The sequence below is a fragment of the Mus caroli genome, chromosome 7, assembly GCF_900094665.2.
Source record: "Mus caroli chromosome 7, CAROLI_EIJ_v1.1, whole genome shotgun sequence".
Classification (NCBI taxonomy): domain Eukaryota; kingdom Metazoa; phylum Chordata; class Mammalia; order Rodentia; family Muridae; genus Mus; species Mus caroli.
In genome coordinates, this window is record NC_034576.1 from 30,456,566 (window position 1) to 30,469,355 (window position 12,790).

The 12,790-nt window shown below is 43.0% G+C and overlaps 1 protein-coding gene across 1 annotated transcript; it reads right to left on the minus strand.

Annotated features, from left to right (window-relative positions):
• Nucleotides 1-6,297: 6,297 nt before the first annotated feature.
• LOC110299237 (major allergen I polypeptide chain 1-like) lies at nt 6,298-7,591 on the minus strand. The gene is made up of 3 exons (XM_021168886.1): nt 7,518-7,591; nt 7,211-7,398; nt 6,298-6,445 (listed from the first exon to the last, which is right to left on the minus strand). Exons 1-3 carry the CDS (start codon nt 7,579-7,581, stop codon nt 6,416-6,418), a joined length of 282 nt encoding a protein of 93 aa, XP_021024545.1. The 5' UTR covers nt 7,582-7,591; the 3' UTR covers nt 6,298-6,415.
• Nucleotides 7,592-12,790: the final 5,199 nt, after the last annotated feature.

Genomic DNA, 12,790 nt, shown 5'->3' on the forward strand with positions numbered 1-12,790 from the left:
TGGGCATACTGGGTTCTGATGATGCCCAGTGGTCTTGTTTTCTGTTAGTAACAGTCTTACACTTGCCTTTCATCATCTGTTCATCTCTGGCATTAGTTGTTATAGCTGTCTCTGGCTGGAGCTTGTTCCTCCTGTGATTCTGTTAGCCTCTGTCAGTACTCATGGGAGTCCAACTCTCTCCTGAGTCTCAATGGTCAGAGTACTCTCTGCAGGCCACCTCTGGTCTGCCATGGAAGGTGCACAGATGTCTGGAGCTCAGATCTGATTCCTGGCTGAAGATGAGGGCCTGAAATGGGGCCTGTCCCAGAAGCTATGTTGCTTCTGCAGTCTGCAGGCTCTCCTGTGCAGACTGGTCTATGAAGGACCAGGGATACAAGATGGCTGTCTCACCTGCTCCTGTGGTCAGACACATTTTTGTGAGTCTGATTTATGCACTGGTAAAATGTGACATGCATGTGCATTAGACTCATGCAAACCATGAAGAAGAAACATTTCCCATATGCAGGAAATGTGTGAAACTAGAGATTACACTGAATCTTGTAAGCTGTTTTATCTGTCTAGACTGCTGACTCATTTGTAAATTAGGCTTTTGCAATTTTGTCTCTATTATTTTTAATTAATTTATGTTAATATATTAGTATTTTTCCTGTATTCATTTAGATGCGCCATTTGGTGGTGGGTACCTGTGGATGTCAGAAGAAGCCATCAGATTCCCTGAAACTGTAGTTACATTTGAAATAGTATATGGTGCTCTTCTAATTAAGGTCTATCAATTTTGGGATACCATTCTGGGACTTGGTGCAAGATTGAGGACTCCCTTCTTTGGAAGGCCTTTCCCTTCCTTGACCTTGTCTTGAGAATTCAAACCTCATCCATACCTCTACTTTCAGAATTACACATAGACTCGGTTAAGATTGCAAGTTTAGCTTCCTTCTGATAAGAATCCCTTCATCTAGCACCTGAGATTCCTGAAATTATTTCCCATGCTATGAGGTATTTTGTTACCTTCAACTTTTCACCACTGATCTTTTCCCATCCTCCGTGTTTCTGCCCACCCTCTCATAAACCTAAGTAAGCCTTAAATCACCCCAAGCAATGCTAATCTATCTCCTGGTATTTTTCCATTACCAAAGATACCCACAGGGCCTCAGTCTGTCACATCTGCTCCTTTTGCTCTCATGGACCAATATCAGCCTAAATACCCAAGGGCAGAGAGAGTCAAAGTCATGTATCATGTATTATGTTTTATCATGTCAACTTTATAGTAGTAGCAGGTTGTGAGCTCTCATTTGGGAGCTGGAAACCAACCCGGGTCTTCTCAAGCTGTATCTAATGCTGTAATCCATTGAGCCACCTCTTTAACTACATAAAGTGAGCCTTTTAGGGATTACTATTTTTTTTTTTTCGAGACAGGGTTTCTCTGTGTAGCCATGGCTGTCCTGGAACTCACTTTGTAGACCAGGCTGGCCTCGAACTCAGAAATCTGCCTGCCTCTGCCTCCCGAGTGCTGGGATTAAAGGCGTGCACCACCACACCCGGCTACTATTTTTTTAAGTCATGGTGCACTGTAGTTCAGGGTGGCCTCAGACCTGCCATGTAACTAAGGATGACTTTGAACTTCTGATCTTCCTGTCTTTACCTCCAAGTGCTGATTACTCAGGTGTATGCCACCATTGCAGTTTTGTGCAGTGCTCAGCATCAAAACCAGGGCCTGTGCATGCCAGGCAATCACTCTATACACATAGCTATATTTCTAGCCCAAGAGTTAAATCACACACTTATATGTTAAATATATTTATATAATAAAATATATTACAATTTATTTTATATTATAACATAACATGGTATATTTATTACAAATTATAAATGAGAGTTAAATTACATATATACACATATTAGACAGATATATAAAACTTCAGGCTTTATCTGTTCCAAAACATAAAGTAGCGTGAATGTCCATATACATTTTAGGGCTTTCCTTTCTCTGAGTGTCACCCAGCAATTCAGGGGGTTCCAGAACAACTCATCTCAATATCTGTCAATATACAGGTGGCATTTGCCATTTTCTTCAGCTTCCTGAGGATGTTGATCCATTTGTATAGCTCACTATCATGGCTACTTTTGCAAAGCTGGAAGAGGATGCATAGGGCTAAAGCCTACCCAGCAACAGAAGTAGAGCTCTAGCAATGGATTCTCTCTGGCACATAATTTTGTCTATGGAAAAAGATCTGACCCTTCTAAGGCAACTTCCAAAACATTCAAGAAAAATAATGATCTTGTAGGATGTGGCTGAAAAGTAGGAATGTAGTTAGGCTTATAAGAAGCTATTGTGGAGCACCAGGCCTTTTCCAGCTGTAACTTCAATGTTTCATGCCTCCTTGAAACTTTTCATACAAAGTCACCTCTAATGGAGCAATATTAGGAGATGGGGCATTTGGGATGTGATAAGGGTCCACTGTACCTTTCATTAGTTATTTTGTGAGTTCTTCTTTCTTCCACTCTTCTCCATCCTCTTTCTTCCACCATTTCAAACTCCTAACACTAGATGAGAGTTTTTTTTTTTTTTTGTAAAAGCAGATAGGGGAACTAGAAGGAAATAGATCCTAGAATAAAGTCAGAGGTCAGAAAGGGGGCAGCATAATCATTAAACTACATCTTGCTAATTTGGGCACTGAGTTCCTTGGGGGGCAAGTTTGATCTTTGCTGTCAGGATATCTAGTTTCATTTTGCTGTTTCAATTTTGCACCTGACTACTTAAAAGACCATGATCAACAACAATCAACCAACCACTCATCCCAGGGCCATAACATTCATATAGCCACTAAAATGTCCCGATAATTCTACATATCACAAGTAACAGAAACTATACACAGATGGCAAAATTATTCCTGTACTAAAGCATGAAGCAAATCATAGTCAGCTACTGTGGAAAATCTGAAGCCCCCCTCATATCCTACACCTGGAATTAAAACAAATCCAGATTCCCATAATATTTCTGTATTTTTAAAAAAGAAACCAAAATTCCAAAATTCTCACCACATTTCCTGTATCTGTTTCATGCCAGTAATTGTGATGAGTTTAGCAGGTTATTGTAAACAGAGACATTTCCACTGAAATAAGCACTTTTTTGGTTTACTTACTAAGGTTTTCAGAAGACTTCTCCTAATCAATTCAAATCTTTATGAGTTTTGATGGCATCCAAAGTTTTTCATTTCCTGAAAAAATATAAATAAATTTCTGCCCCCAGTGCAAAAATTTTGTGGAATTTCATTCTGATGTTACCACATCCTTCCTGTATATAGGATGATTTTATTCCACAGTCTTGTCTATAACGCATTGTCTCTTGGATGTTGTTGTTCCTTTCTCATCAGCATTAAAAAATGTAAAGTTAGTGTAGCACTATTTATTTTATGCCCAGGGACAGAATACCTTTTCAGAAAGGAAAGAGCAGAATGAATCCTTTTGTTTTCTCATTTAACCATTTTTTTGTCTCTCAGACACCCATTTCCACCAGCAATTTTTCCAGTTGCACAATCATTCCCTCAATCTTTCTTGACACAGGTTTAGGACGACGAAAAAGAACAAACAGAAAATCCTATTTGGGAGTTGATTGGGAGATACTCTAGTAGTTGTGGCTGCAATAAAGTTTTAGTGCTATCTTGAAAAAAAAATCCATCCCTTTATCCCTTCATCCCCTGCTTTTTTCTCTACTGAATTTGAAATCACATTCCCATGCTGCCTTAGCTCCATGGTGGGCCTAACTTTTCTTTTTTATTTTATGGGTTCTACTTTATTTTACTCTTTTCCCCTCATCTTCCTCCACTGTTTCAACCCCACAATACTAGAGTCAAGAAAAAAAAGGTGAGAGAAAAGAAGACATCCCCAAATAAAGTCAGGGGTTTAAATGGGATGATATATTTTGTCTGCTTCCTCCTGATTGGGTGTGTCTAGTTCCTTGAAGCAAGTTTTTCCTTGTGGGAGAAGTTTGAGCTCCTACTATGTTTCCTGGTCTTATACACTCCTTTGTGCCAAGTGAGTATTCTTTGTGGACACTAGGTTCACACTAGGTTCATAACACTGATAAAATTGTAGTGAGTTTGCTCAAGATATTATAAGAGATGCTGAAGAAGGGAATGAGTGCCTTTAATCCAAGCACTCATGAGACAAACACATGTGAATCCTAGTGAGTTCAAGGCCAGCATGGTCTACACAGCAAGTTCTAGGCTAGCCAGGACAAAATAGTGAAAATATCTCAAAAGAAGAGAGTAAAGGAGAGAAAAAAGAATGGAAGAAAAGAGTAGGAAGAACAGGAAGAACAGGAGGAGGAGGAAGAAGAAGGGGGAGGAGGAGAAGGAAGAAGAGGAAGAAAGAGGAGGAAGAAAGAGGAGGAAGAGGAAGAAGAAATTTAAATGAGTGGGTTGTAGTGGTACATTTCTTAAATCGTAGAACAAAGGGGCAGAAGCAGGCAGCTCTTTCCACTTTTGAGCACAACATAGAATATTTAGTGAGTTCCTGTCTCAAGCAAATCAAAGATTAGAATGGAAAACATCAAATAACATCAGGAATGAAGGCAAGAACATCACTTCCATCCCAATAGTCAAAGAATCACAAGTGAAGATAAACACCTTTCTATGATGGAAACGAACACTGGCTAATCAAGTGCATTAGGACTATATTTCTCTAGTGTTAAATTCTTTCAATGAACGGAGTAAGGAAGCTTTCTTCTTAACTGTCTCAGGGAGACAAGAGTTACCTCACCCAACAATAAACTCATTTGCAGATGAATACCCTACATGAAAGTATACATGAAAAACCTGTTAGCATTTTAGAAAATCCCAGCTAACCAAGTAGAGCTGTGCACCAGATGGAGAAACTCTGTTTTTTTTTTTTTTTTTTTTTTTTTAATCTGTAGAGAGAAGCATGGTAGAATAGCCTCCTCTGGCTTATATGTGTAGTGAGGAGTGTTAGGTCACAGCATTTTCATAGTCCCTAGAGCACCCTTAGCTCCCAGAAGGCAGGATATCTCCCTCAGAAGCAATCTCTGGCTAGACAAGGGTGAGTTGGAGGCCTGGGTCACAGACATCAGGCCTCAGTGTATGCAAGATGGCCTCCTAATGTACTGTTTGGTTTGAATCTGGTTCCTGTGCTGGAAACTTAGTTTCCATCATTGGGTCTCAAGATATGATGTGATGGAGAAGCAGGACACAACTGAAAGGTGATCAGGTCTCTGGGGTGTTGCCATGGGAAGGAACACATGTTATAGACTGGCTGAGTACTGGAGACAACCCACACACTGACTTGGCCATGAGATTAGTTCTATTTTCAGTCTCTCTGCTGGTGAGGGGATCCTCAACAGAGGCTAAAAAATGAGGCTGCAGGGCTGTGGACCTGCAGCCTTCAAAATGTTTAGTTTTTCTTTATAAAGATTCAGCCATAGCTATCTTATTCCAGCCTTATGAAAAAGAATAATACACTTTACTGTATTTAGAGCATACTCTATAATTAGAAAGTCTGCACCTGTTGGGCCTTCCATGAGCCTCTGCATCATGAGGAACCTATATATATTCTTCTCCCTATGCCTGGTATGTGAGCCTCGGACCCATGTAAGGAATGGCTCATTGATGGAGCAGTAAGGCACATGGCCTTAGGACTGGCCACTGGGCAAATATTTGGTGACTGGTGTGGGAAAGGACTTCCTGCCATGTCCACAGAGCAGAGATGCAGGACAGGTCCTAAAACCTAGGACCCTGGATCCTCACTCCATGTAACACCCAGTGGGGAAGTAACTGAGTTCAGAACTGGGTAGTTGATATTAGGATAAACTGAGTTCTGGTTCCTGCCAGGTCCCATACTGATTTCCAGGCTGAACTTCTCTTCGCTGTGAGGGGCAGGAAGCCTCACAACAGCCTTCAAAGTTGGTACTTTTATTTTTGTCTTCTAGATTTGACACATTGTGATGCACAGACACTGCCCAACTTGCTCATGTATGAAACAATGAGAAGGAGGGCCAGATTCTGCAATTTAGAGCCTGTTTGGACCTCAAGAGACCCTTGGTGTCACTGGCCCTACTCAGTTCCATGTTGCTGGGGAGTTCATATATGTGCCCTGTGGACCCTGTCCCATGAAGGTGAGAGATACTCTGGTGTAGTGACTATTGTCTCTTAGCATTCTCTAATGCATTTTGGCAGCTCCACAATTGAGCGGTGGTACTTCAAAGTCCCACAGGTTGTCCCTGCAGTATCCTTCAACCTAATCACACCAAACCTTGAATAAAAAAAAAATCCAGGGTCCCTGTGAATTGCAAGGCTTTTATTGTTGGATTCCTGTTCTTAGACACCTGAGAGAAGGGGTAGGGCTTGCTGCATCTATGCAGGTAATCATACAAGTGGCTTCCTTGAGAGCAAAGATGTAGCCATCAACATGACGGACTGGCTTCTATTTTTTCCTGCAAACAGAGAGCCAAGTGAGGAATCAGTGGTAATGGAGACCTTATGCTCCACTGCCCATCCATGGATACACCTCCTAGAAGGACCTTTAGCTGGTTTGCAATTGCTCTTGTGTCTGACAAGGACCTCTTGAGACAAGCTTTGTAAAGAGCCTCCAGTCCAGTCAAATTGGAAGAGTCACCTTGTGAGACACCATAGGTACAAGTGGGACAGAATGGGGAGGAGCTGAAAGGCCTCCATGTGAGCCTGTTGGAATCTGGGGACCCACAAGGGAACTGACTCCTGTCACATGATGATGATGTCCCTCAGATATCTGCAGCTAAAGGCAATGACTTATCCCACCAGTTCTAAGACCAACAGGGGCTTCAATTTAATTCTACCCTTGAATGTCCCAGGCCTGGATTCCACAGAACAGTCTTGAAAGTGCTGAGAACAGGAAAACAGATGAATATTTTTAGGCTGTAGTGGTAGGCTTGAAAATTTAGGATAAAAGACCCAGGATGAAGAGGGTTCTAGGTTTCAAGCTTGTGCAGCTAGACTCGGGAGGCTGTCAGGAAGGCTGATGGAGGCCAAACTCGGCAGGGATCTAGTGTGGCTTGGCTGAGATGAGCATCCAGGCCCAGCTCAGGCAGCCTGAGAGTCCCTTCCTGCCCCATCCTCCTGATATCCTCAATCAGGTGTGTCACATTTCTGGATTCTCAGAGAAGCTTCAATGGTGGGTAGGGGTACAATTCCTGCCCCTAACCAGACACATAGAGACTCACGATGAAAGCAGCCGCATGTTCCTTGTTTTCCTGCGTCAATGTCCTATCGACACATTTCTTGAGTTTTTCAGTATTTTCCAGTGTTTCAGGGTCATCTTTGTATTTTTCCACATACTTAACATACTCTTCTGGGGTCCTGTAAAAAAATAGATGAACATCCTGTTTTATAGCTGGACAAATGCCACAATCTGGAACACAAAGACAAGGTGATCCTCGATTGAAAGACCTACATCAGTATATCCCAGAGGATAGAGGGTGTGACAGCCTGGAGAGCTTGTATCCCTGACCCCACCACAGTAATACCCACCTCCTCCTGAAGTTAGGAGGAGCAGGGTAGCCCCGAGGATCACCAGAGCACCAGTGAGCTTCATGGTAATGTTGGCAGGTACTCCTACCCAGCTTGGTCCCATTTTATAACTGCCCTGGTCCGCTCAGTGGGCAGGGAGGGGCCAGTGTCTGAGCCTCTCCAGGCCCCTACCAGGACACATTTTGAAACTTCCTGGGGGTGTGTGTTTGAGTTATTTGGAGATATGTATTTTGGCAAGATCCTGGTCAATATCCTGTCTCAGCTTGTTTCCCTTCTTAGTGATCTTCTTAAGGTCACTTGTCATTTGACAGCCAAAGGAATAGTATGACTAGGGAAAGGGTCAAATGGTCTCTAATCAGACCTCCAGAGTGAGACCTGTGTCCCCCGTCACACTGGAAACCTCAGTGTTTAATTAAGAATCTTACTCACAGTCAGTGTCTAGACAAGGCAGACTTCAGACCACTGGCCATGTGACCCCTGCCTTGTCTTTGACCTGACCCTATCTTCCATGTGCTTCATGGGTTCCATTGAACCAGTCTCTTCAACCCAAGCTTCTCCAGCTGTTGGAGGCATCCTTCAACTTGATCCTTATGTTGTTGGGGGTTGTTTTTTTGAGATAGGGTCTCTACGCAAGGTCCAGGCTGTCCCAGAACAATGTAGGCCAGGTTAGCCTTGAACTCACAGAGATCTTTGTTCCTGTATCCCATGTGCATGCTGGAGTTAAAGACAAGCACTGCCATATCTGCCTAAACCTGACCTCTTCAAGCACTGGTTAAGGATTCTTTGTTTTTGTTTTTGTTTTGTTTTATTTTTTGAGACAATGATCTTGCTCAAGTTAAATGTGTGTGTGTGTGTCTGTGTATGTGTGTGTAAGTGTGTATATGTGTGTTTGTGTATGTGTGGTGGATCCATCTTTCCTTGGGGCTGTTGGCAAGCAGTGTTAGCAATGCTTGGGTATGTTGTCTCACACCTTTGATATCAGCTCTTAGGAGGCAGAGGCTGTCCTATCTCTGTGTGTGACATGTCAGCCTGGTCTACTCACAGTGTTTCAGGTCAGCGAGAATTATACTGGAGATATTGTTAATAACAATTAGTAGTGTGTTCATGAATTTCACACTGCAAGTGTCCCCTTCTATTGATTTTTCTCATAAATAAGGAAAGATTGGAGGGACCTGACCCCCTAATTAACTACTGCCAAAGTTTGCTACACTGCACTAGCTACTTTGGCTATTGATCAACAAGCCAGCATGACCACCATTTTCAATTCACCACAGCTACCTAGGAAAAACTAGAGTCAAATTTCATCTGGTTACCGAAGCTCCTGAAAGCTCAGTGTCACTCCATCTATATCAGAGTGTCTAGCTGAGTTTTGCTCCCACAAACTTCCAAATTATCCATCAAACATCTCTTCCAGCATAAGGGGATGCATCCCCCACTGCAGGGGCACAGTAGAAGGACTACTATGAAGGGTGCAAAGAGGCAAGGCTGTGGTCCCACCTGTGGAAGCAGACTGCTTAGGCCCATTCACTCAGCCAGTAGACACACTGGAGCTGTCCCCATGACATCACCATTTTAAGCCTCATGAAAGGCTTCTCTTGAGATGGAATTTTTTCTACTTTCAAAAGTGTGGGTTGTACAGACAGTGATGGAGGAGGCTGAAGACAGCAGAGCAAAGCCTGAGGCAGGGATGTGACAGCTGAGGGGTCAGTAGGTTGAGCTGTGCAATAGGCCAAGCTACTTGCTGCCTGTGGTAGTTCAAGCACTTGGCAGGTTAAGGGCAGGAGACAGAGGGGTCATGGAATGAAGAGAGGGCAGAGGCAGACTCTGAGGAAGGATAAAAGGGATTCAGAAGATAGAAACTTTAGGTGCTGCTTACCAGAAGAGTTCTAGAGAGCTGTTGAGTTTTTGGAGACTCCAAAAGAGTCTAGAGCCACCTCAATGTTGAGTGCTAAGGGCCTGGTTTCCTGTCCATGGTGTGGAGGAGGCTTCAGCACAGGTAGGCTTCTGGGTCCCATGCTAGTGTGAGGACTGCTCACCAGAGGGTACCACTGCTTCCTCTACCACCTGCCAGCTGTTGGGGTTGATCTCCTGCTGCTGTTTATTCAAATGCTAAGTACTGTACCCCATTATCTGGACTCCCCCATCATCTGATTATTTGGTAATGTGGTAAACAAATTCTCACATACAGCAAATGTTGCTTTGTAAAATCTACTCATCTTATTCTCTGTCTGGTTACAAAACTGTGGCTGCCAGCTAATACCGGAGAAAGGAGGGGTATTCTGGGCTTTTTCTACTGGCCTGGGAGGGTCACATGTAGGGATCAGAAGGCAAGAGAAGAGGAGATGAGAAGAAAGAAGATGGAGAGAGGGGAAGGCTGCCATCAGGCCTGATGGCTCAGGAGCACGTGACCAGGATCACTGGACCATGTGGACAGGCTGATGGAGCAGAAATAACCCTGGGTGACACTTGAACAGCAAGTAACATGGGGACTATTGATTGGATGTAAATTATATAGTATAGAACCTGCCCGATCTAGCTTTATAGCTCTTCAAATAATATACCAATCTTTGTGTCTTTCATAGAGGCTTGCTAAAATATGTATTTCAATGACAGCCAGCTTCTGCTCACTCTTACCAAACATGGAGGGCCAAGATGAGGTGGAAGCCAGCTCCAGAGAGAATCCCCCTACTGGAGTGCAATTTCTATCTTTTTGATTAAGAGGATTCCAGAGAGGTAACTGGGGCACACTTGCCTCAGCTTCCTACAAGTGGGGATCACGGGTAGCAGGCACCATGTCTACATCTCATTTCCATGGATTTTGCCGGTCACCTGACTGCTCTGTGTATGCCTGAACCTGGAATTTACCATTTAACTAGCATGTTTGTCATTTGCAGAGACACCAAAGGTATGACACCATTTCTCCTTAAGTGTCACCCAAGGGAAAACCAGGGCCTTCATATGCTCTACCCTCAGTGCCTAAAACATTTTTTCTTCACCTGCCTGGGAAATTTGCCACCTAAGTCTCTAGAGTGTTTCAAAAACCAACATGTCTGATCGAAATCTCCCTATGCTTTTAACATGTGTGAGTCATATCCCAAACTCCCCCATTGAGCCTTGTTCCATGGTGTGTGGCAGTGCTGATCAGTGTATGGTGGATTCTTGAGAAACAGGGTGGAGCCTCTGCTTTCTGTCTTCCACAATCCCCTATTGCCCCTTTGCTGTGTACCCTGTGTTCAGATAGCACCAGTCCATGGCTACCTGAGGTTGCCCAATCCTTGACTTTCAAGATTCCAGACCATGAAGCAAATTAACCTCTTTCCCATATACATTACCTAGTCTTGGGTCTTTTGTCATAGTAACACAACACAGATTATAACCCTGCAGGGCACATGGATCCCTTGTTTATAAGAACACACCTGACCTCCACCATAGCAAAGGCTGTAAACCTGACTTCCTCTTCCCTAGCTCCTCTTGCATTGGCTGCATTTTGGTGTTCTTTAGATGACTGAAGGCTCAGGAAAGCAAGGCCTTCCTCTCTTCCAGGGTCAACACCCATAGGTCTTCACATATGCTCATTAGACTGGCTGAAGGGTTAACTCACTTCTCTCAAGTCTATGAACAAGGTTCTTCTTAAAACATGCAACACTATCTTCCCATATAACTTAGGCTTGCCTTAACCCCTCCCCTTCCCATGCCTATGTTATATAAGTGTTTTTATTTATGTAATTTGGCAGGTAGTTAATTTTCAAAGTAAAGATCGTAAGTGTTTTGATAAGGCACAATTATGTAGTTTGTTTAAAAAGGCACTTGGCTGTCACTTTCTTTACAGCAGCTGGTGACACAGTGAAGTTTGCTAAAGACTTAGAGAGGCCTAAGCCTTTGACTTTTACTGGTTAGCTGAGCCAAACAGGATTTACCTCCTGTAACTGTTTGGATAATTAGGTGCCAAGTAGTGAGATCTAATTGTGAGCTCTCTGCTGAGTCCACTGGTCATTGTTTTTATGACCTTGCATATCTGGATGGATGCAGAGGCCTGTAGAATGTTCCCATTGGAGGCTTTTCTCTTCTGTACAGGGTTGGGAATGGAGACAAGGGCATTGTGTGGTTGAGCAAGTGTCTACTGCTGGGTGACCCTCCACTACTCTGCTTTTGGTCATGGTGTCTTATCACAGCACCAGTAATCTTAACAAGACACATGGCCAACATATGTGTACGCATAATGTGGTGAGGTACAGACAGTGAGGTGCCTTCTGTTGCTCTCTACCATATAGATGTGTATACACATTATATGTGTATTTGTACATATATATATATATATATGTATATATATGCATATGTAGGTGCTTATTTGACATTTCATTTAGTTTAATTTTATGTGTATGGGGATTGTGCCTGTATGAGTGTCTTATGCAGTCATGTATGCATTCCCTGTGGAGGTCACAGGAGAGCACTGGATTATCTGGAAATGGAGTTTGAGATGGTTGTTAGCTGCCATGTGGGTGCTGGGAAGTGAATCTGGGTCCTCTTTACAACTGAGACTACCTTATATTTTTTGATGCAGGGCCTCTTAATAAGCTTGAAGCTTGCTAATTTTGCTAGATGGACTGGTCAGTGAGCCCTGGGTGGGCTCTCTGGAGCTGGCATTATGAGAGGGAACTTTGTGACTATCTGTCTTCACAGGTTCTGAGGGCTGAAACTTATGGAGTCAAGTGGGCCCACTGAGCAAGTGCTTAAGTGAATGGCCTGTCCTTCAAGCCCACCCTGCTGATTTCTTGAGAACATGTAGCTCACAGTGAAGGAATGAAAGGAGGTCAACTCCCAGGAGAAACATTTACAGATCCTCAGGAATTCTTCTGTGAGAATTAAAAACACTGACATTCATTCATGTTCATTTATCTGCCATGCAACTGCTCACACCAGCATGGGTTTATAGATTATTTCATAATCATAGTACAATTCAATATCATGTTATTTAGTTTGTTATTCAAACTCTTTGATATTCATCTGTTAAGAACTTGTTTATGCTTCCTCATGCCAGTTTCCATAGATATTTATAGGCATGTGTTCATGTGTTTGTGTGGTTGTGTGTGTGTGTATCTGTGTATGGGAAGAGGTGCTAAGAATTGTGTGTGTGAGCATGTGAAAGTCTGATGACCATTTGGAGGAGCTATTGCTCTTCTTCTACCAGGTGGGTTCTGGAATTTGAACTCAGATCTTCACCTTCAATCACTGCACCTTTAATCACTGAGCTATGTCAACAGCCTTCTGCCTAA

What these genes read in the sequence shown, in the direction of transcription:
- LOC110299237 (XM_021168886.1), bottom strand. Translation starts at nt 7,581, where the DNA reads ATGAAGCTCACTGGTGCTCTGGTGATCCTCGGGGCTACCCTGCTCCTC. An exon ending in CCTCCTAACTTCAGGAGGAG is followed by an intron (nt 7,399 to 7,517) that starts GTGGGTATTACT and finishes TTTGTGTTCCAG; the next exon opens with ATTGTGGCATTTGTCCAGCT. An exon ending in AACATGCGGCTGCTTTCATC is followed by an intron (nt 6,446 to 7,210) that starts GTGAGTCTCTAT and finishes CTCTGTTTGCAG; the next exon opens with GAAAAAATAGAAGCCAGTCC.